The sequence below is a fragment of the Struthio camelus genome, chromosome 10, assembly GCF_040807025.1.
Source record: "Struthio camelus isolate bStrCam1 chromosome 10, bStrCam1.hap1, whole genome shotgun sequence".
In the NCBI taxonomy this organism is placed as follows: Eukaryota; Metazoa; Chordata; class Aves; order Struthioniformes; family Struthionidae; genus Struthio; species Struthio camelus.
Window position 1 is genome coordinate 5,268,069 of NC_090951.1, and position 25,241 is coordinate 5,293,309.

At 38.9% G+C, this 25,241-nt stretch overlaps 1 protein-coding gene across 2 annotated transcripts in view; it reads right to left on the bottom strand.

Moving 5' to 3' along the window:
- CDH13 (cadherin 13) overlaps positions 1 to 25,241 on the bottom strand; it is a 505,047-nt gene that overhangs the window by 151,261 nt on the left and 328,545 nt on the right. For both annotated transcript variants that reach the window (XM_009682913.2, XM_068956075.1), the window contains exon 7: positions 4,650 to 4,828. In XM_009682913.2, coding sequence (XP_009681208.1) covers positions 4,650 to 4,828 — 179 coding nt within the window. The remainder of the gene's footprint in view (positions 1 to 4,649; positions 4,829 to 25,241) is intronic.

Below are 25,241 nucleotides of genomic sequence, written 5' to 3' on the forward strand. Positions count from 1 at the left end.
GTTTAACTCTAGCTTTCTGGTGGTTCATGGCATAAAGCTATCAGCTCCATGATTTCAAGTAATAAACAGAGTGAGAGGCATACATGACATAAGCAATGGTGGTTTGATGTACCAACGTTGGTTCAAAAGCATTCAAAATCCAGGAGATGCTTAGAGAAATGCTAGTATGACTTAAGAGGCACAGAGAATCAGCTTCTCTGGAGATGACCCAACATTTTATTTCACTGAAATCAGCCCTGAATTTCTCATATACTCAAACTGGTTTTCCTGAGACGAAAAGCATATGCAAAAGCATACAGTCCAGCATGTAGCAGACATCTCAAACTATTCTTTAGCTTTATTCCAAATTAAGCACAGCAGCTCCTAATGAAAGCAAAAGCATATTATTCCTCAAACTCTGAGGAGTAAAGTAAGTATTTCACTCACACAGCTGTGGTGGTAGCTTTCTTATAGTACTATAATCATACAGCTATTTTCTTATAGAGTCTGTAACACTGGCAAAGCAACACTGTGGGCAAGCAGAAAAACGGATTACTGTTTCATCGAGGAAGTGGAAAGAGTTGACTCCACAAGAGTACAAGTGTTTTCTCCTGCTAGGCACATGAGAAGCATTATTTTTCCTTTTACTGCAGGCAAGTGTCACTGTGAAATGGACTCTCTATCCCTGAAATACAAAACTCGGGATATTTCCTCAAGATTCTTTTCCTTTTTTTTTTTGTCTGCTGTGCTCTACTTCGGGTCATTTAGACCATACACTTCGGTGCAGGGCATCCTTCTCCTGTGAATCTATGAATCAAAATGTATTCTCCAGTGGATATCTGGAGGTATAATTTGCCCCCTAACACTCTTCAATCCTTCTTGCTGACACATTCAAGGATGCTTAACTCCCACAAGAAAAAATGCACATTAATCTTCAGAAATATGTCCTTACCTGCCTTCTCAAAATGAAAATGGATGTTCTTCGATAAATTATTTGAGTTTTGCTGCAAACCCTGAGGAGCATGCACTTCTGGAAACAATTTTGAATTTGAAAAATTTATAAATAAAAATATGGTGATAGATTCAGGCCAGGCAAATCCTGCAAGGTGCTGAGTTTTTCTCTGGAGGCATGAAGCACTCCTAGCTCCCATCAACAGGTGGCACTAGGGACCAGCGGCGCCAGCTTGCTGGATGCAACCGAGGGATTACTAAACACGCCTTTTTCTGCATACTGGAGGGAATGACTATTTCACTTAATGCTTTTGTAGGTGATACTATACTATGGAAATAGCGCCAAAGCAAACAGTTTCACCCATCCATGCTAAATTAAACACCCAAACTTGTTAAACAAGTCCAATTACTGCTAAGCTATGGAAATCCCTGATTCATGAACACTGGATCTGGCTGTAAGATCTTAAGACATGGTATCTCGTCACTATACAAAATTTCGATACTGTGTCACATTTTACATATCTTCTGAACAACGAAAACATCTAGCTACACTGGGGATCTGAAAGCAGACAAGCAACTCATAGAAAAGACCTCAGACCTCCTTTATATATCTAGAGATATATATAGATATAGATAGATATATATATCTAGATATGTATCTTTCTAGTTTAGAAAGAAGACAGTCCTAAAGACAATGACTTTCATAGTTTGCATTCCTTCTCTCTGATGCACAGAACCACTCTGCAATCACCCACGGAGGAGAGGTCGCTTGACACACCTCGGAGACTTCCCATCTCCATACTCTCTCTATTTATGATCTAAATAGAGAATATGTGTGTGTGTGTATATATATATATATATATATATGATATAAATGAAGAGTGTATACATATTTATTTATGCATATAAAAAGACCTAATAACTGCAAGTCAGAGAAAAAGAGATTCAGAAGGCTCTGAGAAATTTAACACCATTTTCTTCATTTTGAGCTGATTCTGTGTAGCTAATAGAAACCGTTTCACTGAGTAAAAGGAGCAGATTCACCAGAAACAAGCTCACCCTTTCTCTTTTTTCCCCTTTCTTTTAGATTTTATTTAAAACAGAAAGCATCTACTGAGAATTCATTTTTAATTCTAAAGTATTACTATAAAAATTTGTTTGATTTTATTTTTAGCTCCTTAAAATTAAGCTAAATATTTGCTTTTGCATGCTGAGATTATCCCACATATATTGAATCAGATACAAAATCTAAGCTCTCTAGACGACTAGACTTTGCTTTACTTTAGGGTGACTACCTGGGGTTTTGATTCATTGTACTGAAACAAGAATTTCCAAGGTTTTATCATGGCAACCCCTCTCAAAATGTAGAAGCATGAAAAAATAATACAGATTATAGTGTATGTTCAAAAACTGCCAGATGCATTGCACCTCCACATCTCAGTATCTCCCACTGAGCAATATCCCCATGATATACGAACATAAAAGAAATGATATTTACAAAAAAAAAATAGCAATTTACAGTGTGTCAATGTAACTTAAGTGAAATAGAAGACTTCCCAAAAGCAGTAATATCTAGCAATGGTTAAAACTCTTACAAGAGGTGGAAAACAAGTGTAACTTTTCAGCGTTTTATCTCACTGTAAAACAGTTTATATCAACCTCTAGTGCATCAATATGGGTAATGACATACAGCTTTCTCCCCTCTCCATGTGCATCCTAAAGAAATTTTTATCTCAAATTCAGCTGCTTGGTGTCCAGTGCCGATACAGTTTTAACTAATACAACTACAAGGAACAACTAAGAAAATCCACTTTTGACCGGCAATAGTTTTTATGATTACAATAGATGACAATATAGTGAGCGAAAGACAGAAAAAGGAGAGGTGGCTGCTATGCTACAGAGAGGGGGCAAGTAGGACTCCTTCCTGCCCACCAGTTTTCCAGTATCCCCAGAGTTGCCTCTCCAAACGTGACATGACATACACCCTACCTCTTTGCAGTGGCTAGGCAGAGATCCCCTCCTCCTGCTGTTACTCTTGCTCTTCCTACCTGAGGCAGTATTATTTTACAATAATACGATTTAATGAGCTGGTGAAACACCTAGAAACATTTGCAGTGTTGGGATTATGTTGCCACCCAGAATCATTTGGAATAGGATTATTAGGCCACTGGCCCCTAAAAGCTGTTATTACAATTAAAAATAGAAGTTATACATCTTCTAACTCCACAGGCCCAGGCAAGGAGGATTGAATACCAGTCACTACACAAGACATATGTGAGCAGGAAAAGACAGAAGAGGCCGAACTCGCTAAGACACAGGTCGTGGCACAGCATAAAGCAGCTTGTGCAGAAATAGAAAGCTTACACTTCTTCCTAAGCCTTTCACCTGAAAAGTCAAGATTAGACTGAAATTTAGCTGCATATAATGCTTTCTAGTGTTAAAATTTTACACATCCTTACATTCTGGCTCATAAAACATTCAGCATTTGCGGCAACAACAAAAATGACTTTGCAGTTTCACCAAGACTGCAATTTGCCATGCCACCTTCAAAGTAAAGGTACTGAATCAACTATTATTAAAAATCATAGGGAATTCAGATCTTGCTTTCAGGATATACTACGCAGCAGTAATACCAGTTCGATTGAGGCCAGATTTCTTGCATGGGGATAGCATCATTATTTCATGAATCACCAGTGACCTTTGGAAGATACTAAGAAAAGCAGGCATGTTCATTCCCTTCCATTGATTTTCCAATTTTGAGTAAATTGGTTTAATCTGGGGAATGGTTACCTATTAGAAATAAAAATACCTAAACTGACTTTAGAAAACAGTATAAAGCTTTTGAACTTAAACAATGAAGTTAGAAGGGAAACTTTAGGCATAAAGACAGTGATTACATATATCTTCATTTGGGCATGATTCTGTGGCTACCCAGACAAGAATGAAAGAATTGGAATCACTCTGAATTTAAAAGACAGATCTACAAGCCAAGACCATAGTTTTTCTGGAACAAATGTCTGTTTTATGCATTGAATGTCATATAAAATGGGAAGTGGCATGAGCATCACTTCCATCTGGCTAAAATGAGAAATAATTACTGAATATCGAGAATATTGCATAGTCCTATATCAAACATTTAAAAGACACGTTCAGTAAATCATTGCATGTACTCAAAATGCAGCAAGGGTTAAGGGTGAAAAGTTAAAAACTTTGGATCTGCCTGAAGGAGCCTGCAAGCAAAGAACCTTGCCATCACCAGGCACCTAAGAGCATACTGGGGTAGGTGACTGCCAGAACATAGAGTTACTGTTTAGGTCATCATGATGTCAGCATATACATAATTATTCCACTAAGTTAATTCAACTAAAAAGAAAGTTCTAGAGAAGCATTTAAAGAACTAAACACATTCATTTGTGTGTTTGTTTCCAAATGGCTAATTAATAACTATAGGTTAAATTCCATTTATTTCTGGGAACTTTGCCTTCAGCACCCAAATCTAAATGTCTTGTCCAGAAGTGCTGAACAGGTAGATTCATAAAAAGCGATCACAGCAGATGACTTCTTAAGAAAGAAAGAAAGTGCTGTAAAAAGACTCGAGAAAGTTTAACATCTGAACCCCCACTCCCTCAGACACACCGAACCTCTTTTCATGTCACAGGTGATGATTTTAAGCACGAACATGGAGCTGTCCGGCTGACGATGGGAAAACGTCCACTCACCTCACGATCCAACAGGACTGGTGACACCACTGTGACGATGTCTCCCTTCTCTGGATCGATATAGAACATGTTTGGAGATGGTTTGGTAGGCGTCTGTTTAAGGATGTTATAGCGCAGAAGAGCATTGTCTGTGCTAGAGTCGTCAGCATCGAATGCTGTCATCCGCATCACGGTAGTTCCTACAGGAAAGGTGGAAAGAAAACATAATGCCGTTAAGGAGGATGTGTAAAATAATTCCACTTTCACATGTGAGGAATGATGTGGGTGTAAAATATAATTATCTCAGTGAAACGTCTAAATAATTTCACTTGATAGTTAATCTGTAGTTATATTTGTCTTATTTTTTCTTGCTACTGAGCCAACAACAAAAGATGTGCTTCCAGTCTGCAGCAGACAAATGGCTCTAACACAAGTTCCCCATATCTGTAAACTTTGTTATCATCTACGTTAACAGCGTTTCACTAAATGAACTACAGATGCATCTTCCACACTTTGACTTCTATGGTAGATAGTCCACAGGATAGCCACAATGAAGATGCTAAAGAGAAAGGTCTCTATTTTCACTTTTAAGCTTCAGAACAGTTTCAGAATTTGTTGGACGTTGTAAATCTTCTGTCAGTAAGACAAATTCGATCGTGACCAAACCTACATTATTCTAATTTCAGTTTGAATGAATTAATGATCTTACTGTATCAGCCTCAATACAGAAAGACGCTATTGCTAGGCTACCCTTAGAGCAAGGAGGTTGTTTTTAAGAGGAAGATCTCAGAGCATGCAGTCACGCTACAGGGTGAACGCTGTTTATTGCACAGCGCCTTAAATGATGTACAGAGGAAAAAACCTCCCATCCTCTTCCACATTATGTTAATAGGGAGGACCGAGGTGCTGCTGACTCTCTTGTTCACTGGCACAGCACGTATACTCCTGCGCCGTCTCCCTTAGATGGGCTGTGCTAGCCTCCAATGCGCCTATAAAATTCTACCGCAGCATTTTTATTCGTTTTGTACAGTGGGAAACAAAGAAACAGACACCTAGGCTCAACCCTGGGATAGTCACCCTTAGATCACTACAATTTCTTAATCAGGTCATTTATAAGTGTAAACGTAGATATTCCTTAAAAACATCTAACTAAAAGTAATATATCAACCCACCAAACCAAAATAAACTAATTCTAGTAATGTTAACCTGAACAAAGGTTATCAAATTAGAAAAACAGCCATGATCAAATCAACAAACTAGTTTCCATACTGAATCAAAGTTAAGTAACAAATTAATTAAAAAGGTATTAGCAAACCTTATACAACTTCTAATTAGGAGTCCAAGAAGGTATCTGTTCTTTTGTCTAAAAATCCCAATAAAAATAATTTATCAAAGTCCATCAACTATGTAATTTGCATTTAAGTAGCTTAGTACTGAAACCAAATTATTTAATGTGTGAACTGCAGTGTCAAAGTCAATTATAATTTTTTCTGTTCGAGTTCAGCCCTTATGTGGTGGCTAACCCTTTCTTTCCCCCATAGACTCTCAATAGACTCTCAATTACTTTAAAACATAGTAATGAAATACGTTCCAAATACAATATTTCCATTTCACAACAGGTCTTTGAGACCACACCATCTCTTGTCAGTGCCCACGTAGCTTTCCGCAGCCATATAACTAAAAAGGATTAAAGCCTTCTGCCACAGACAAAGCCAAAGCCAATATTACAATGAAACTGCCTGCAGAGCAGAAATAGGGATCATTCATCTGCAACAATAAATGGCGATTTTCTTTTGGAAGGTCTTCAAGCCCAGGCGACTTAAGAATCAAACAAAATGGAATATTGCTGCAAACATAAAAACAAAAACAGCTTCATTTATAGGCTGACATAACCGCCTGGCTCACTGTTAGACAAGCACAACCACTGACTTGTTTAGACGTTTCCTCTTTTTTTTTTCTTCTGTTATACTGCTCAGGCTACAAAGTATTGCCTCTTGTCGTAGTGACCTTGAATATAAGCTCTCCAAGGTTTTGCTTCATTGCTACTTCAGGCAGAGTTACCCCCTTGAGAAATATAACAGAGAACTGACAGCATGTTGGTTTTATTCACCAGTGATTAAAGGTCAGACAGCTCAAAAAGCAGCTTACCACTGGACGCCATGCCATGTTTTCCAATATTACAAGATGATCCTAGCCCTGATATTTCACCTACTTTGTCTGAGACTTCTTCAAAAGAAAAGGAAAAAATACCTGCTTTCTGTTTTTGAAGAATGAAGATTCTCTTCACAAGCACAGAGAACTTATCACACGCTGTGCTAGTTTTTAGGTATTTGTTGCATTTGAGAAAGAATATTTATATTCATGTTAGATAATGTGGGTCATGAAAATCTCCAAAGCCACGTGAATTCAGTGAAATAAATACAAATTAAGGCAAATCTTCAAGGCATCTTAAAAAGTACTGAAATACAACTGAAATTCAATGGGATTTGGTACATAACTCTTCCTTGAAAAACGCAATTTAATGGGATGCCATGGTCTTCAAGTACATCAAACTATATTTTAAATGAATATAAATTCCTACCATTATTAATCTCTTAGGTAAAATGATGCTCAACAGAGATTTAGGATCTGATTGAAATATATATATTCATGTTGAATCCCATTTATACAGTGGTCCTAGAGAGGTCTACTGCAATGTTTCTAACGATAAGACTTTGGAAGGCACAAACAGACTTTAAGATCTGATCTGGCGTAAATCTCCAGATCTCTACTTACTCTGGAACAAAACTGGCTTCACGCAATGGCTGAATCTGACTCTCATTTGCCAGCTGCAGTTCTTCAACCTTTCTAGTCACCGGACGTTATCTCTCTCTGTGCAATCATTCCTCCTGTGCAAACACATACAGAACTCCAGCAACGCAGAGGAGCAGAATTTTGTATTTAGTTGGCATAGAGATGCTAGCTCCAGGAGGAAAGCTGGGAGGAATTAGATCCATTTGCTTCTACCTCGCCTTTGTCGAAGGTTTTGAGATATTGGTTCAAGGTTGCACCTGTAATCTGTTCACAAACATCAGTACATACAACTACAGCTCTTTAAACATCACCTGTATGCTTGCATCGCTAAAACACTCAGAGGACCTGCTGAATACCCCTGCTGAAAGGGGAAAAGAAAGCTTTCGCTGAACTGAATGTGGGTGCTAGGCCGAGACTGGCTTGTGTTCAGAAACGCATCTCCTCGTGCTCTTGCGGTCACAAACAAGTTTGCAAACTAACCTGTGAGGTCAAAAGCACAGCAGTGCCTAGTCTGTATTCCGTTCCATTAAAAAAAAAAACAACAACACATACACACATTTACAAAAGAATTAGAGTGGGCTAACGTTTTTGGTTGGTGCCTCAAAAATCACAACCGTTTTAAACCAGGAGCTAAAACATCTTCCAAGCAGCTTTTGTAGAAGTCTGGTGACTATATTTCCAAGGAGGAATTGGTCCGCCCCAGTTTGGGTGATCACAGAGGGTACCCACACGGGAGTACATCTGGGGCAGGCCCACCACTAAAGATGATGCTTAAAGATCCGTTTCTTAAAAACACAGCAACTGACAGCAACAAACTTTTATTTTAAAAGGCTTTACAGCATAGATTCCAGTCCAAAAGAGTTTAATTCAAGATGCATACTTCCTCAGTAATACTCCTTCATCATAAAGTTTTATTCTTCATAAAAGATTCATTTCCCCAGACCCATAAACTGACTACTTCTAATTCAGTGTCATTTTATAAATACTTCCACTCCCGGCATCAATCAAATGCAGCTGGCTTTCAAGTCACAAAACAACAGCTTGCTACATTATCATGTTAAACAATATATATTAACTTATCAAGCTGAGGAACAAACGTCTGCAAAATCAGCAACTTTATAGTTCTGCCAATGTTGTGCAGCTACTCATTTGAGGCAGTCTCTCACAGCAAAGGCATAGCTAAGCCTCAGCGTATTTCAATATTCATGCTTTATTTGTCACACCTTCTGGGCAGTTTTGCTATTACCATAATCATTCAAACCCTCTGCTTGCACCTCCCAGAGTTCCTCATCGATCAGATATATATTTCACTAGCCAAGTCACTGCTCCAATGGCTGCAGCTATCAATCTGCTGATTGCTCATTTGGCCTATAAGTTGGCTTGGAAATATTGGCAAAATAACTCCCCTCGGGCACCGAGCAGTAAAGCACAATGCTTGCACAATTTTGTGGTGATTGCAGCAGACGGTTTCTTGGGAAAAGCTCTTTGGCATTTTGTTATTTACCTCTTAATAACCTTTCTATTCCTTTCTCTTTTTTTTTTTTTTTTTTTTGGCTGTCAAGACGCCAAGAGAACATCGGGAACAGTTCAGCTGACGGATGAGATCGATTACTATTAAAGGCCCCTCTCCCTTTTTTTATTTTTTTGATTTTATTTTTCTGTTCAGCAGCCAGGTGGGCTAAGGACTTTGTGCCTGCTCACTTTCATGGCTCCTACGCAAGTGGCAGCTATTCTGCACCTTGTCCCCTCCCAGCCGGCCAGCTAGTAGGTTTTGTCACGTATAATTGAATGTTACGCTGATACATGTTATTGCGCTCAAATCTGCATTTTTTATAGAGCATTACTGAGCAACACAAGCACTTTTATTTCTGCCTTGCAACGTAACTCACTGAAGTTTTTAATGATGTGCTACTTTCAAAAGTCTTATCTGGTAAAATATAGAGAGATTTTACCTTTTTCACGTAGCTCAGATGAATCTCTTACGGTAACTTCTGCTACTGTTATGCTGAAGTGCAATTTATTGTTATTAAAAAATAATGAATTTACAATAAAGAATAGGTCTGTAACGGAAATGAGGCCTATTTCTAGCTAGATTTCCTATGTGAGCAAGCGTCTTAGGTGTGCAGCCTTAAAAGAAGGCTCTGAATTGGGATGTTAACACTGAAAATATTGTCCAATTTAAGGACTGAACAGTTTTAAGTTCACTGGAGCTGCAGCACTCTAAACATTCAGACAAAGGTTTGTTCATGTTGTTGACACTCAAAATTAGATCTCAGTTTTCAAGTCTGATTTTTAGCTTCCTTATTGCTATTTTTCCCATCTTTTAGGTAGCAAATAAACAGTTTGTTCTCAAAATATCTTTCAGAAAAATTGACTAAAACATTAAACAGATGCTATTATATCAATAAATCACTGAGGTCCTGCATAGTTGACATGTGACTGCGGAATAGTTTGCACAGAAACAGAGGACTGCACTTCACCTTCAAAGTGCAGCAGGTGGTCGGGAGTGATGCACCCTTCTTCCAAGGCACCTTCCAGACATACAAGTGAACCAGCAAAACACCCAGCGAAACTGCACGTTGCTCTGTGATTTGAATTCTCGTTGCTAGATTCTCAACTAAACAGAGCAGTATCTGAACTTTTATTTGGCAGATATTGAACAAGACCAGAATAAATCATAACACAGAATGGGAACCTCTTTCCCACCGTGATCCACTTACATTGCTCCGACAACAGAAGGGGTCTTAAAGTGGATATAAATTATACTTACTCCCCTCTTTAGGCTACGTTACACTGTTGAGGTGATTTTAAAAAGATTTAGTATAATGAGAATTTCACCCATAGCCTTCTGCTAAGTCAGATCTAAACTGATAAATAGTCCCATTATGTCTAATGCAGAAGTAAAGCTCCTATCTTTTCCTCAGCCGGTGAGGGATCTTTAGTTTATACTAATTTGAGCGTGTCATTACACTGAACTAAAAAACATGACTTCTCATTCTTTTTGCAAGTCCCCACTGTACATTTAGCACGTTACGTGTCTTATACTGCGCTACAGGAAAGGAGAGTCCATTCTCATAATTAATGGGCCAGGTTGCTGAGGTTTCTTTCCACATTCTTCACAAGCTCAGAGAGCTCCATGTACCTCTATACACTGAAGATTATCAGCGCTACAATAGCACACTTTTAAGAAATAAGGCTATTTTTAACAGGAAAAATATAACAACGAATAGAAAGGTATGCGAAGAAAAAGGGAGAAATCAAGAGTTACTGACATCTCTTCAGCACTGCACCTTTATTACTGTAGAAAAAAGAAAACAACTTTTGGAAAATGGAGCAAAGAAGGATACCCTCCTGACTACTGTACTCATCATAACTAATTACATGTTTGACTGTCATTTTGTGCTTTAAAGACAACAAGCCCCAGGGAAGCAAAACAAATATAAGAAGAAAGGTCTATTATGTCTCCAATCAAGTGCATTTGAATTGCAACTATGGTTATTAACTTGCATAAGTGTTATTAAAAACTTGAAGGCCTTGCTCAATAGAGAAGACACTTAGTAAGAATTAATGAGTTCACTCTTTTAGCATATCTTAGATTTGTATAGGGCAATATTTTCCTTCTCTGCAGGACTTTTTTGCATCATCTATTTAGATAGATCCGGCAAATGCAGGATACGTATATCCTTTTAAAACTAGAGCTTAGGTGGCATCTTTGATCAGCACACGGGGCACACCTGCAAACTGCAGGCAGCAGGAGTGGAGAGATGCACTGCTGAAATATCAGTTGTGGGATGAATAAAATCAACTGCTGTTAACACACAAAAGAAACTTCAGTGATACTCAGAGATATGGAGTGCTACTATTTATAGAGAGTTAATGTGGCCAGAAAGCACACAAATTGGGATGGGACATTTCTTACCGTTTCGTCATAATGTTCAGTTAAGAAGTACGGGCCTGTCAACCTTTAGCAGTACGAGCATTCAAACTTTCTTTCTCATGAGTAATATAGATGTTTTGGGAAAAGAAATCATCCACAGATCGGGTTGAGAATGAGTTAGATGCAGTATCATTCCTAGTAATACTGTAGGTTTAAACATTACACAGCCAAAAACAACGCTTTTAGGGCTCTGCTGTTCCGGGCAAGGCAGCAATTCATGCAATGTCAGTCAATGAATCTGCATTAGTTGAAGTTTCATGATGTGGAAGACACTCTGGTATACTGAGCTTGCCTCTAGTGCTATGAATGCTTCTTTCCTTAAAGGAAAATTGTTGGGTGAAAGTGTTGAAAATGGTTGGCCCAGCCTAGGATTCCCAAAGCATGCATATATTATTGGAATAGAGCAGATTACGAGGTTTTGTAACAGCCTATGCATATATGAAACTTTCCTTCTTGTGTGCAGTCATAGGGCATTGTGAAGCAAACAAAAAGAGGATTATTTATCCTTTCACAGTCAACACTAAGAGCCCCATCACAGACTTCATGTTGTACAAAATAAAAAAAAAAAGTCCCTGATGCAGATAACTTATATTACAGATACCATGCACTCTCCCCCAACAAAAAATTGCAAATAATCTGGGTATCTGTCTGATAGACTACAGGTAGCGTGAAATATGTAGTTCCATGAGGAGTAAAATCAATGAAGTTTCATTTCCTACCAGGTATTGTCCAAAGGCTCATCACCTGGATGATGTCTAAGTAGGGCTAAAGTCAGTCATTCCCTCAGTGAGGCCATTAGCAGAGTCTTTCTTATTTCCATAAGGCTTGTATGAATTTAATAGACCTCTTCAATGAACTTTATCCCTACCAGAAAATTTAGTGGAAACTCAGTGATGAGTTCAAAAGCTATGAGGGACTGACTGGCCCACACACAGGCAGAAACACATGCTGACAGGTAACTTTTTAGGTTTCCTCTCATTGTGCATCTTTCTTTTCATTGTGCATCTATAGGCAAACTCAAATTCTATTCTCCAGCAGTCAGTTTGTTAAGGGAAGACAACAGACTGGGTTTGCACAATGTCAAATGTACGGCTTATAAAGTTTTCCTCTCATCTGAACATATACAAGTAGAGAAATAACAACAGAAACCTTGATCTGGGGTGACATGGCTATAAAAGGCTTTTATGTATGAGGAACGGAGCCAGTTGGTGAAATATTCTCCTCGGTTTCAGAGTACTTATTGAGCTTCTCGACCTTTAAAATATATTAACGTTTCACATTTAAAAATAAAGGGGGTTAATATTTTAACATATAGAGTTCCTAAAAGAGAGAGGAAAGTGCCACGATGTTTTCCTGAAAAAAGTTTACACTTGCTTAAATGTGAATCTAAACCTCCAGGTAACAGGACTGAGGGAAACACGGGAGGACAGGAATAGTGATCTCTCTGCTGCCATCAGAGGCTCTTTGCACCAAACCGCTCCTACCGCCAGGTCTGCCTTCCCCTGAACAGCTCCTTCAGTTCTCCCCAGCACCGTGCCCGTATCTTCAGGAAACGAGCCTTCCTCATTCAGCTATGGGGAAAGTCTTCACATACGTTTGTTTGCTGACTCTCCAGGTGGTCTGGTTATTACAAATTCAGCTGACATTTGTTGGAGGAGGACTTCAGAAAAATATTGGTATAGATGAAAAAAAACCAATGTCCTTCCTCCAGATCTGCACAGGTCCCCAGATTTAAGCGAACCACCGTTTGCTGAACCAAAGATTTGTTCCTAACTAGGATTCTGTCTTTATTCTGGGTCAGAAGTAAAAATGAAGAATTCTCATGTCTGGTTCCCTTTTGACCAGGAAAGTCTATTAAGAAAATGCATGAATTGCTTCTTGGATCATGACCATAAGCTATAAAAAGTCCCACTGTTCTAATATTCCAACTGCCAATTCATAACAATCTTAAATGTCAGATAACATAAATCATAAAGCAATATAACACATTCTCATGAAGTAAATGGTTTAACGTAAATGATGATATGCATTGAACATCTCACAGCAGGTGAACATGACAGAGCAGTGATTTATGAGCTAAAGAATAGCTATCCAACACACAAAGAATAAGATTCAGCCCCAGACACTCTCAGAGAAAACATAGAGGACCCACACTCTTTCTGCAGTTTGGATAGCACAAGAAGTCAATCATAAAATCACAGGAAACAAAGACTGGATAAAACCTTAAAACATCATTACATTCATTCCCCTGAAAACACTGCAGGAGCGTTCTTGAAAAAATACAGAGTAACACTGGCTTCTTTTTTAAAAAAATCTCATATAGAGGAAATTCTACAATCCCTATGTAATTTATGACCATGACAACTGCATTCGGCAAACACCTGCCGGAAAGTTAGCTCAGACCCCAAGCAGTGGTAGGTCACGGCTAACACAGCCAGCTCAGTGCTAGCCCGGCACTGCACCACTGGAGGCGCAGGACGTTGAGCTCGGCCACTCTTTTATATAGTTATCAGAGGTAAAAATCTGAGACCCAACACCTCCTGCCTCTGCCTCCAGCAACCTGCTCAGTTGCTCAGCCCTTTGATCTGAACTGTTTGAGAGCTGAAACGCTTTCTCAGAGATGCTCACAAATCTCATGATTCGCCATGCTGTTTGCCCACTTCCCATGGAAAATTAGAATTGCCTGCAATCCTTCAAATTTGATTTCAGACATACACAAGCTGTTTAAATGCAGATGCAAACTTTATAGTCTAGAACAGCTAAGCAGAGAGCCTACTAAAAATATAAATTCTGCTCAACTTTCACTTATCTCTGTTTTATAATCCAAATGTTTTCTTTAGCTTTTTTTTGGCCTTTTCTTTAATACTTTCCCGTTCTTCTCATCTTCCCTGTTTATCTGGGTGGTATAGTTCTGGCCAGAGCAACTCAAATTCCTAATAGACAGCAATTTTAAAGTAATATAAATATATAAAGCCTGATGTAAATTTCATATACAGAAACACCCGTGAGAAATAATCTTTTAAATGTGGTAGAAAGCTTCCCCTAAACCTCAAGACAGAAAATAAACCAGACAAAATTAGTTTAATGATTTAACTTTCCCCAAGAAAAGAAGTTAATTTCCAGTTTCTCCTAGCCTCTAAGCAGGGAGAAATTCTTAATCAAGGTAAACGAAGAAAAGAAAATAGATGTTTCGGGGACTTCATCTAGAGTAATAAAATGGGACTGTCAACTGTTTATATTCTGAACTGCTGTGAGGAAACTGGCCATCATTCACTTCAAAGCTCCTTTCACCTCGTCTCCATCCAGTCCTGTCAAGCAGAGTTAATGTTCTCAATATTTACAGGAAGGACAGCAAGAACGAGTATAGGCTCTGCTTTTTCCCATATTAAACAAAATCTAGCTAATCACTGGGAACCTAGTGCACATTTAGCTATCCATCAAGCCATGAACGCCTCTAACTTTGGAGACCTAGAGCACTTTGCAGCCCTTAGGTCCAACTAGACAGCATGGCAACACACTAACCCAGGCTGCTCACACCCTCCCACAGCGCCAGCTCCCTTTGGGAGGAAACCTTGGGTGCGCTGGCAGACAGGCAGCAGCAGGGCTTTTTTGTAGGTCCACCAGTATGGACCACTGGGGAGCCTGGACTGCAGCGTGTCTTAGTCAAGCTAGAATCAGGGTAACACTGCAGACTGGTTTGTTTTGCCCCTCTCACCCTCCTCAACAGAGAATAAAACTTAAGAAAATGAAAGACAATAGTGCCAAATGTAGGTTTTTTGATAACTAACATATTAAAAGGCAATAATATTTTAAAAATAAAAAGGCAGTGGAAGAAAACAATATGATGTGTTAACAGTAACCCTCAGCCTATGTTGCAAAGCACCGTAAAAGTTCAGTTTCTGTGTGGCATGTATAATAAGAAACCCAAGCTACGTTTTCTTAGGTGTGTATGCTCTGCATTAGGATTTTGTTCAATATGGAGATAGTCTTCTAAGAAGGGAACGTTTTCACAGATTTCAATAGTCCTGTGATCACGGCCACACTTCACAGACAGAAGACCCTATTGTTTCATCCACCTAGTTTTATAAAGGAATTGAACGGCTTCTTAAAACTGTCTTATAAGAAAAGCAGCAATCACACACCCCAGTATCAGCAGGCTTTAACCAAAAACACGTCATTACATTACAGAAGCCACTTTAGATTGTTTGTCTATGTTTAAGTAAAGTATACTGGCATCTTTCCTGATTAAAAGGTAATAATATTACATTTTAATAAGATCTCCCAGCGCAAGGTCAGTCTTCCTTGACTGGAAATGCTTTTTGAGACAGTGGGCCAGAATTTCTGTTGATATAAATCAGCCCTGCAGTACTAAAGGAAAGATTTATGTTAGACTGAGGCTATGGCATACAGGAGTGACCTTGATGGTCTGCATTCCATACATACAGCATTACATTGCCTTTATTCCCTTTTACATTCCTAATTTCTTACTTTAATAGACATAAATGAATGAGAAAGGCAAAAGGATGATCAGTGCCTTTTCCATACCCCTTCCATTTTAGACCCTTTTCTTTCTTGCTAGCAACAACTCGTACAAGTATCAATTTTTCTCGTACGTATACAGGATAATGATGATATACTGGCATACACTTCAGTCACTGCACTTTACAGAAATCCTCAACTGCATTCTTTGCTCTTTAACTAATATGAACTGGTTAGGTATTAATCTCACGTTACTAAATGGGGATATCTTTCTTATTCATGATCCTCTCAATATGATTCTCTCGTCACCTATGTCAATCTGAAATTAATCCATACCAGCCAAGGGTGCTTCAATACTATAAAGCGAGTGTAAATGAAAGCAGAATCAGATCCCATAACGAAGAGGTAAATCTTCTGACGTATTTTTAGCTCTGTGTGTAGAACCTTGAGCATGCACTTTTAGTCTAATTCATCATTTCATCTTTGTATTGATTTCATAGTCAAGTCCTATCCATTTGATCTATGAAACATCTGAACCTTGTTATCTTAATCTCACTTATCTCAGAGATAAGTGAGAGTTTCTGTCTTAATATAGCACATACTTTAGGTGGGTTTTGTTATTCTTTGACCCCACAACCCCCAAATCCGAGCTATTGGATAAATCTTTTGGTTGCTTTCCCCATGCCTGCTCTATTGAAGTCACTGCAGTTATTCAGATTCATCCTGTTCAGATAATACTTTATAATGAACTTCTTTCCTGCTAGATGCAGTAAATGAACGAGGCAACTACTCCTGTTTCTATGTCCAGAGAATTTCATCAAGTCTGTTGCACTTTCCTAGATAAATCTTATCAAAGATGCAGTAATTCCTGTTAAGACTACAAGCAGAAGGGGTATATTCCATTGTAAGGTCTTGAACTTAGTGCTGAATAAATTCTCAGAGAGGATCTTAGGGCGTATCTTGGAAAGACATCCTTGCCCTTAAAAGTGATACATTCTTCTCCCATAGATTCTTCTGAACAAAGCTCAGAAGCTTATAGTGAAGGTGTCCCCAGTCAGGAAGGATAAAAACAACCATTCTAGAAACCTCCAGTTTGATTAGGTCAGCTTTTAAATCAACTCCATAGCACCAGCCTATTCCCTAACAGTGCTCTAGAATAGTAGATGACAAAGTGATTTTTTCAAGTCATTTCTCCATCTTCAGATTTCAAATTGGAGATCTACATACCAAAATCTCTGGAGTCCTTGGTTTTGGTTAAATTTTATTGTAAAGCCACTGACAGCTGAATTTAACAAATGATTCAGATGTTTAAAGTACATGCTGTACGATTTTAAAGCAAGTCTTTGAAACTACCTTATAAATCTCAGATTCAAATAGGTATCCACATACACAACAGGAATACAGTTTGGTGTGAGGCATATGTTTCCAGCAGGGGCCCTGACATCTAATCCTGACTTAGGGTCAGCATATTTAGGGTTAGACTGCATGTATTTCATTTCATTCAGTTATAGCCATTTTAGGCTTAGGTACCTAGTCTTTTATACTTCTCATTTGTCACTGGGGAAGCATTAGCAACTTTGGATGCAATTCATCCTATTCTAGGTTAAATACCTAAGATAGGTGAGCTGAAGCAGGTGTGTCTGCTAATGATAGAAGTGAAAACATACTTGTAGGAAGCATATCAGAGGCCACGTCCCAGCTTCGTCCTGAGCAGCTTTACAGTTTGCACTGAACCTGTCCCTAGACAAGTGGAGGAGCGTGAGGATTAACAGCACGCCGTGATATCACTGCTCTTACCTAAAATGATGTATCAGTTGTGAGACAGTAAGGACTTTAAGTCACAAATCAAGTTATTTTAACTTTGGGTGTAATTGATTTAGTATTGAAAGGGCTACATTATGTCCCTGCAGAGAAAATATGGGTATGGAAAAGGCTCTGTATGTCATAAAACATCTAAATATTGACTGTGGAACTCCTTAATGTAAAATTAATAATTAAGCACAGAACAGCTCACTATATATCATTGCCAGCAATCAGACAGTCAGAGACCATAAAGTGTTGCGGAGCTGTGTGCAAAAACAGTGTCATTAAGTCACTAGAGCTTGTTCAAGTATATTCATACACACGCACATATACATTCTCTCTGCGGGCCCAAAGAAAACAAGCATCCGTTAGCGCTATATTGCGTCGAGAACGAACTCTAACAAACAGATTTTAAATGGCAATACAATTCCACCTTTCACTGCAGACTTTTACACAGCTCCCAGCTTGACCACAGTTAAAATTCATGTGGTTCCTGGGGCTTAAAATGAACTGAATTCAACTTTCAAAAATCCCTAATTCACTAAGACCTTTTCCTTAATTTCTCTCCACTATGTCTTGGTTAGTTGAAGACAACAGTGGGTTTTTTTCTTCCACTGCCCGAGCTGGCAGGGATCTACTTAACGGCTAGAAGCTCTAAACCACATCTGCAAAGTGCTCTCCTCCTGCCGTGATTTTCACTGCTTCCCAGTTTGGGAGAAAGCTGAGCTTTTCACTTAAGGAGACCTTCACGTGAACATGGCAACGTGATCTTTCTGGAACTGGCTCAGGTCTGGGCCAGTTTGGAGCACAAATGAACGAACCTGTATCTGTTCAGTACTTTTTTCCTGATTTCCTTTACTGTGGTGCTATACAGACTTGTTTGAGTAACCTTAAACTGCAGGAAAGCTGGCACATGAACCGCTTTCTGGGCTCAAGCCCACAGAGAGCACGTGTAGTATTATGTGACTAAACTAGTTCAGTTCACCTGTGTACCATTTCTTGCACAAAGGAGAAGACCATTTTTTGTCCCCAGAAAAATATCTGGTTTCAATTAGGACAATCTACATACACAAGGACATCAAATATATACTAGTAGCTCACTACTGTTGTCTTCAGTGGCATGTACCAGGCATATAAACAGAACAGATACTTTCATTTCCCCTTTTTCTTCTCATTCACCTTTCTGACTTTCCCAATTGCTTTTCAGTGCTGGAAAAGTCAGCTGCAATATACGACCAAGTTCAAAGGCTATCTGTATATCTCATTTAAACAAAGACATGCATAAAGCTTTTTTTTTTTTTCAATTTGTTAATACTTTTGACTGGAGTCCTGATGTTGCAGAAGTTGCACGGACCTCGCTCACGTGCCACATGGAACGCACTGACAGTTTCAGAAGATATCACTTTCAGGATCAAATCTCTTCTGTGCAAAACTTCAGGTAGAAAGATCACAGAAGAGAGATTTTACCTAAGACACTTTGTGCTCGTGTGATTTTTTCATGTGTTTCTCCATTAACTTATATGAAATCCTACTTTCTATGTGAACTGTGATTCTCCAGCTAGCCAACCAAGTGCATGTCAGGACTGAGTCATAGGTCCTGTCTCTTAGACCTCTCCTAACATCTTTCCTTGACAGTACCATAGACTTCACAACTGGATGATATCAACAGCATACTACACATGATATTTACACAAACTCAGAGGGAGAGGAGCAGAGAATCCTCACCACAGCTATATTCTTGTAAATTCCTTGACTTCTGTCAAGATAAGTCACTTCCAAAAAAAATCGCAAACTTAACAGCTGATAAAGAAAAAAAAAACTGACTTTGACAACTGTAGGTATAATTATTTTATGTCTGTTTATCTATCTACAGCAAAATGCCTATGACAGTTATAAGCAAGACACAGTGATTTCTATCTATGGATTATGTGTCACATTTGAAAACCTGTGACTTAAATCATGCATTCATGACAGACCTTGAAAATCTAAGAGGAGATACGTATTCCAATGAACTGTGCCAATGTCAAATAGAGTTATTCTAATTTTTTATTACATTACCAGAAACATGCATTAGATAACTGCAAATTCTTCTGTTCAGGGAATTCCCTTAGCTTTTTATTCAAACGTGCTACTTTAAAAGAAGAACAGTTTGTAATTTCATTCACTTGCGTGCCACTTACGAAATAATCCCAGCAGGATCCTGTTACGCATGTTGTACTTTCTGTACCTATAACAACTAGATATCATAATGTTCATCTTTGTACTGAATATATCCATTGATACAACATAGCTAAGAATTAACCCAAATAGATAATTTGCTGTAGTAAATAAAAGGCAACATATTTTACAAGTTTCCCAGTTACACTATTGATGCAGAATATCAATAAAATTTAAAAAAATAAAGAAGTCAGGTAGTCACACATGCACTGACTTTTAAAAGTACACAACTGATGACAATATGGTAATATTGTCAAAAGCACAGAAACGCAGGTGTTAATATTCCAGTTTTGTGTGAGGTGTTAAGAGCATGCTAGTTTGCTCTCAAACAAACCAAGCTCTAAAGATATCGGGCATGTAACTTCTGTGCTTTCTGAATGCTCCCAATTTTCCCTAGATAATAAAACTCCTTACATATTAAAATATGCATACACAGTTGCCCCCCAGAAAAGATATGTCAAGACTTTGTCGAGAAAAACTTATTTTTCTATATTAAATTCTAGGGATGACTCCAGTCCTTCAAGTGACCATTGTCAGCGACTGGAAGGAACTGGCGCTGTAAGCTTCACCAGAAGCCTCCATATGTGCTCAGACCTCGTGTTAAAAAAACCCAGACTGACAGAGCTGCCTTAATGTTCCATATAGTTCTTGCATTAAACCTATAAAGAACTTGCACATTACGTTACTGCCTTCACAGCACACTGTCCCCTCAGTTTCATGTGCCATGAAGTACCTTCATCCCCTAACTAATGCTTCATTTGCTGGAATCAAACACAACAGCAAGGAATAAAATAGCAGCTCTGACTTTCTTCAGGAAAGGTGGAGGCTCCCAGGGTCAGGCCTAGGCGAGCAGCACAGCAGGCTCCAACGCTTCCCACGTCTTCAAAAAGTTGAGCGTCCTTCAGACCTTCAGCGCATCAAGGAAACTGCTTTTGCTCGTGAAAAAGGACGATTACAAAACGGTTATTTTGACGGCAAGTTCTAACGCTAAAGGCGTTTCCGTCTTTTGCATTGAGGTGGTGCACACAGAGATAACATGAAACGTGTGCTAGCAGAACATCTAAGTGCCTGAGTCAGACTGGCGTAGGTTCAGCCTGGCGCCCAAGCACGGTCTGAGCCCAAATGCTCTTCCCCTCACCGCTGCCTGGTACTGCTGATGCTAGAAACGGATATTTTTGCTGGAAGCAACATTCACACCCAGGTTCTGCACGCAACAGCACGAAAGCACTGACGTTCTCTGTCTGCAAACCAGGACTGACTTTTGCAAAGTTAGCAGGCAGTAGATGCTATACAAAAACATCACCGGCATTTTTATTAATTTACCCCTCTTAATAGCAGTTCATAATATCATTCAGTTGCATCCTACTTACAAAATAACCCGGTTACGCTAGTTGCAGAGGGGCCCTAACACACCTAATGGCAGCAAACAGTATGGATAAATGCTCTGTTGGCCTATCAGCTATGGGATCTGCTGCACAAATCTATACTACGCTTTTTCCACGCGTAGACACCTCCTGCCGCTTCAAACAATCACCTTCCGGTGAGCAGAAGAAAGCGATATCATGAATAATTTAATGGCATTGAATGCATTCGTATAGCTTAGTTCAAAAACCTTCTTTATAAGCTAACTCTTCATTCACTCCTAGGCCAAGCTCTGGGCGCTGCAGAGAAACGCCCTGGAGCTGTTCTGCGCGGACCGTCGGGAGGGCGACGTTTGGCCAGGATTTCGGCGGAGCCGCTGCCAAACGGCCCCAGCGCGCAGGTGCTGCAAAGCAACCAGCACGCAGCAGCTAAGGAAATCCTTCATTCTCTAGTTGCGTGCATGTTTCCAAAGCAGAGATCTATGTACATGTCAACAAATTAGATTATTAGATTAGAAATTAAGCATGCTACAGATGTTTATAAGTCATAATTAAAATCAACCTAGTGACCCTTGATCAAACGTTTATGAAACATTTACTCATAACTGATTAGCCACTTATAAGATGCTTATATAGGAACACAGTATAAATGATGTTTTTCAGTTTTCCAGGCAAACTTTACAAAGTACTTTCATTTTATCTTCTGTCCTAGTTACTGCACGTAGAGACACTGTGATACTGGATATGTGGTAATTTCTTGCAAGTTTTGACTTCTCAGTATTAGCAATGACACGGTGAATAATAGTACAGGAGCATTACAGGCTCATAAAAGCAATTGAATGTTTTAAGAACTGACAGTACATACACTCTTAAAAGTAGAATCTATTTAAATGACTACTCTGAAGCAAAGAGATATATTTTAACACACTGTACAATTATAACTAGCTGTGTGTTATTCTTTGACATGTTTTCATTTTGAACAGTGCTATCGAAAAATGTAACATAGCTAATTTTATATGTTATATATAAACATCTGTACTTGGTGTAACATACGTAGCAGATCTATAGATATAGGGAAAGCCATAAATAAATAGATGAAGTTAGTTTTAGTTTATATCGGTGTCATTTCAGGCTCAAGTTCTTCTCATTGACATTTGCGCCTGCTATATTATCCATGTGGCTCTCCACTCAAATAATGTCAAAAGGCACGTGCCTGAAATCAGCAGAATAGCATAGTTTCTTAGCTGTTGTAGCCACTGTCCTCCCCATACGACCTGGCTCCTGTGCATCTCTGCGACACTCGACAAATGACTGATTCCATAAATTCTGATGGCCCTGTAGAAAACGCGTACCTTCCTAGGGCTCACTCTTCCAGCGAAATGCAATATATTTTCCTGGCTATTTTTCATATTTCAGATATTTATTAAAGTACTGTCAGTAACAGAAAATACAGCTGTCTAGCAATGGAAAGAACAGTTACAGAGGCCGAAGCTAACACTACAGGCTCTCCGCCTCCTTCATGCGGCCAGTGTGGTTCTGGACGCGTTGGAGTTCAGGCAACTGCCCATGGCCCACTCAACCCCTTGACCCTCTGCTGAATCTGTCAACTACAAATCACTTTGTTTTTCCCCTTCCTGATGCAGACTTTGGGAACAAGACTGGGACATCAAATTATTTTCACATAGCCTAGTAAGAAAACACCAAATTTTTTCACTATAGATATAGGACTGTTTTGAACGAGTGATCCTCAAGATATAACCCGTTATAAATTTCTGAGAAATTCAGTTCCTTGTGATTTTGTTTTCTGAAGTTATACAGCCTTTACCCCAACACGCTGATCATCATGCAAGTTTGTTCAAGACCTGAACTCTTACCTGATCAGCCAGCTATGTAATTAAAAACACATATATTTTTCAAAAGTAATCAGTGAAGTTATAGCACTCATAGTGTTCCTATTTTGCTGCACCAAAAGCAACTAGAATTAATAAAAAATTGTATACTGAAAATATGTCATTATTATTTTATAGGAGGAGCAAAACAATATTTCTCCTCTTCTGAAAATATCTATACTGAAAACACTAGAAATTGAAATGTGATGCTACAGCAAATAAATATATCCATTGTATAAGAATATTATATTATTGCACCTCTGCAGTATGGAAGTGGCTATATTCCTTCTTTACACTGTTTATTCAATTTAAATAACGGAAAAATACACAAGTAAGGCAGACAGACACAAATAACTACAAAAATGCCAGATATTAACTTTTTATGTTCAAAGGCACCTTAGAAAGTATCATAAGTAAATTTCCATTTAATGTTTCAATTCCTAAACATGGCAAGACGCAAGTACTTACAGAAGAGTAACCAAAACTGGAATTTTAAAAGAGATTAAAAAAAAAAAAATCTGTTTTCCCTAATTTGTTTCATGTAGGCAAACACACAAAACCCAAACAAAAGAAGATTTAAAGATTCTCTCTCCCTCCATAGGAAAACAGCTTCACTTGCATAATCTCCTGCAAGTCTAATTTTCCTTTATGATAGTTCAGAGGGTTTTCCTGAGCACAGAATTCCCCACAGCAACATAAAAAGTTCTTCTACACTCAGTAATGAAACACTTCTTTAAAACCAGAAAAAGAGGACTTGGAGTACAAATAAAGCTGGCATCCTACCATAAGATATTTATTTCTTTCCTTTAAATCGAATCTATATAATAAGCAATAGATTTATGCTGTTTATGCTGTTGCAGTAGAACAAGTGAGAACTTTCATGAGAGAGGGATACTTGTGCCTATGCCAAACCACCCTAAAATGTTGTTTAGGCCAGCTAAAACTGTGAAAGCAGCTCATTTCCGATCCATGTGCTTTATGGCCCTCGCGGAATAAACAAAAATACTTGGAACAGGAATCAAAGAAAAGACAACAGTGGCTCATTAGTTTCATCCTGAGCAGCAGCGCCAGTGAAACACACGACTGCAGCAACAACGTCACTAGTGCTGCCACCAAAACTGTGCTGCTCATCTGACTCCAGCGGTCGATCTAAATTTGTTCGGCGTTGCGCTGTTCAGCCTTGGGCGATTCATAGCAGAGCATGGCATCATATCTGCTGCTAGAAGACAACTTAAGACTCGTCTGTCACCCTTCACTCAGCCTTTTTCAACATTATCTACTTGGTGGCAACAGAGGAGATGTTGCAGGAAAAGGCGATTTAAAGGATGGTTCTTTTTTCATGTAAAAGTAGTCAAAGTAAAGTAGTCAAATGAAACTGCTGACTTCTTGCCGGGCTAGTGTTTTACGTAGCGTGAGGGGAGAAGCAGACCGTCAATGCTGCGGCAGTGGACGTAGAAGAACATGTCCCTCTGCACCCCGATACGTCTGGTAGATCTTTCCATTTCTGCATTACAAACTCCTCCCAATTTCCAGGGAACTTATGATTAACGATGTTATCATCATGCTCCTTGAATTAGGGTAGAAGCGAGTCTGGACGTTGCGTCCATCACAAATCCTTGCAGCAGCATCTTGTTGCAATGTCAGAGAAAGCTGGTTACAAGGAGATGGAAAAATACGTTCCGATTCACTAATCTAACATCTGCAAGCATTCTCCTTACAGAAAGACCGTGGGTAAAGTAAGTGAAATTGGTGCTAAGTTAGCAGCAGAAAATGCTCTCAGACCTATGTCAAAGCCCTATGAAACTAGAGAGTCAGGGCGTACTATAGAAATATGCTCAGGACAGACAAAAACTGAATGGAAACACAAGGAAGGAAACTTAAACAGACAACCTAGAAAATCTAATAATACTGTTGATTCTGAAAGACAAAATTATTTATCCTTCCAGAGGCTATTTCATCACATAAAAAGGCGCAAATGAAAAGCTGCTGATGGTGATCAACTCAAGGGGCGTGCAGAGCCACACAGCTCCGTGAATCACCACGCTTTCATGTACTGCACAACTGGGTAGCGCTCTCTTATGCTACTGCTGGTGAGTCACATAAAATGAAAAATGCTTACTTTGGTATGTACAGC